Below are 1831 nucleotides of genomic sequence, written 5' to 3'. Positions count from 1 at the left end.
ATTGATCCAACCACTTAACATGTATTTAGCTATTTAATCCCCACCCTATGACACAGGTTTTATACCATCCCCATTCACAAATTAGGCAACGGAGGCCTGGAGAGGCTCAATAATCTGCTCAAGAGCTCATAGTCATACATACAAACACGTAACAAAACATAAAATTATACTCTCTAGTCATCATATCTAAAACAGCAATAGACAACTTAAAGCAAGATATAAAGAAAGAGTCACATAATAGTTAGAACTGCACCTTGTTGGTTAATAATGGCACATTTAAAACTTGATTCAATCTCCATAATCTCAAAACTAATCCTAAATATTTCTGGCAAGGTTAGGACCTGTGTCCCATGCTAGGGAATAAAACACCTAATTATCTCCACCTGTTAAAACCTCCACAGCCTGTCCTCTGATGCACTTTATAACTGTATGTCTTTAGACTGCCCCCACATCTTCTCATTTTGTCTGCTGACACATGCAGCACTCAGGCTCTCCAACCATCCAGTCACTGTGTTCAGGAGNAACAAATAAACAAAAACAAATACATTTTAAAAACCCCAAAACACAGACTCTCAATGCTGAAAAGTAGATTTTCCACTACAATGGGTTCATTTGTTTTTAAAGTCTACTCACCACACAAATCAGACTTACATAAATTTTCAAAATAGGCAAATAAATTTATACCCAAGCCAGCGGAAAATTCTGCCCAAATCTTTGGTAAAGATGCTACTTGAAAGTCCCTGTTTCACTTCATTATTCCATGCAAAGACCTCATCTTCATTCTGAAAGGACAGAGGTTGGAAGTTGTTAGATATTACAGTGCTCAGGTCAAAGTTCACTAATGTCAAACTCATTTCCTGTAGCTGGCCAGTTAGCACAGTTCGTTACAGTGCTGTGTTATGACACCAAGGTCAAGGGCTCAGATCCCAGCACCGGCCAGCTGCCAAAAAAAATAAAGAATGCAAAAATAACTAAGGGTACATAAAATCTTATTTAAAAAAACCCAAAACACTCATTTCATGAGATTTACAAGTATAATTTTAGTGCACAAAAGGAAACCAAAGATTCAATATTTAAAAAGTAAAANTACTCCATCAACTCCAACACTGGTCCACTACCCACCTCGGTTTCTCTGGCAGCTGGCTTGGCACACTTTATAGTTTTAAATTGTTTATCTCATCATATTTTATCCTAAACCTTCAAATTTCTACTATTCAGAGTGACTTTCTAAAACCTTCCTAAAACCTAATTGAGTGAAATTTAATACACCTTCATTTTCCTCTAGTCTTACCACTTATTTCAACATTAGATTAAAGAGAAACAGAATCCATTTTTACCTTGAATTTAAAGACATAGAGAATCGGAGCAAAAGTCTCTGTGTGCACAATGGATGCATCATGGGCAAGACCTGTCACAATTGTTGGTTCTACGTAATTTCCAGGGCGATCCATAACCTTAAGTAGAAAAATAAAATAAAATGAATGAAAGCATTTTGTTTTCTAGTATCTGGAGTCAGAGGACACAATCTTTGCTTATACTTATGAGAAAAAAGTAAACAGCCATTTATAGGTGAATTGTTTCTCCAAAATAACTTTCTTTCACGAATGAAAAGGATCTCTTGGTTCTAACTTGGTTGGTCAGAGGAAAATAGAAAAAAGGTGGAGTCAGGGATACAGAGCTGTACCATGTGTCACAACCAAATTACACTGGAAAAAAAACACTGGTGCAACTGGTTATTTTAAAATTTATGTAATTTTAAAATGGTAATATAGGGCCGGCCTGGTGGCGCACTGCTACAGTGCGCCACTTGGGAGCGCGGTGGCGCTCCCGC

At 37.1% G+C, this 1831-nt stretch overlaps 1 protein-coding gene across 1 annotated transcript in view; it reads right to left on the bottom strand.

Annotated features, from left to right (window-relative positions):
* Positions 1-604: 604 nt before the first annotated feature.
* ALDH7A1 (aldehyde dehydrogenase 7 family, member A1) overlaps positions 605-1831 on the bottom strand; it is a 34922-nt gene continuing 33695 nt past the window's right edge. Inside the window, exons 12-13 of the mRNA XM_008594342.1 lie at positions 1338-1454; positions 605-782 (exon numbers count right to left, since the gene is read on the bottom strand). Of these exons, the coding sequence (XP_008592564.1) occupies positions 660-782; positions 1338-1454 (240 nt within the window). The 3' untranslated portion in view covers positions 605-659. The remainder of the gene's footprint in view (positions 783-1337; positions 1455-1831) is intronic.

Source organism: Galeopterus variegatus, unplaced genomic scaffold, assembly GCF_000696425.1.
Source record: "Galeopterus variegatus unplaced genomic scaffold, G_variegatus-3.0.2 Scaffold10598, whole genome shotgun sequence".
NCBI classification, from domain to species: domain Eukaryota; kingdom Metazoa; phylum Chordata; class Mammalia; order Dermoptera; family Cynocephalidae; genus Galeopterus; species Galeopterus variegatus.
The sequence above is the reverse complement of the archived record's forward strand: the minus strand, read 5'-3'. Positions and strand labels throughout refer to the sequence as shown.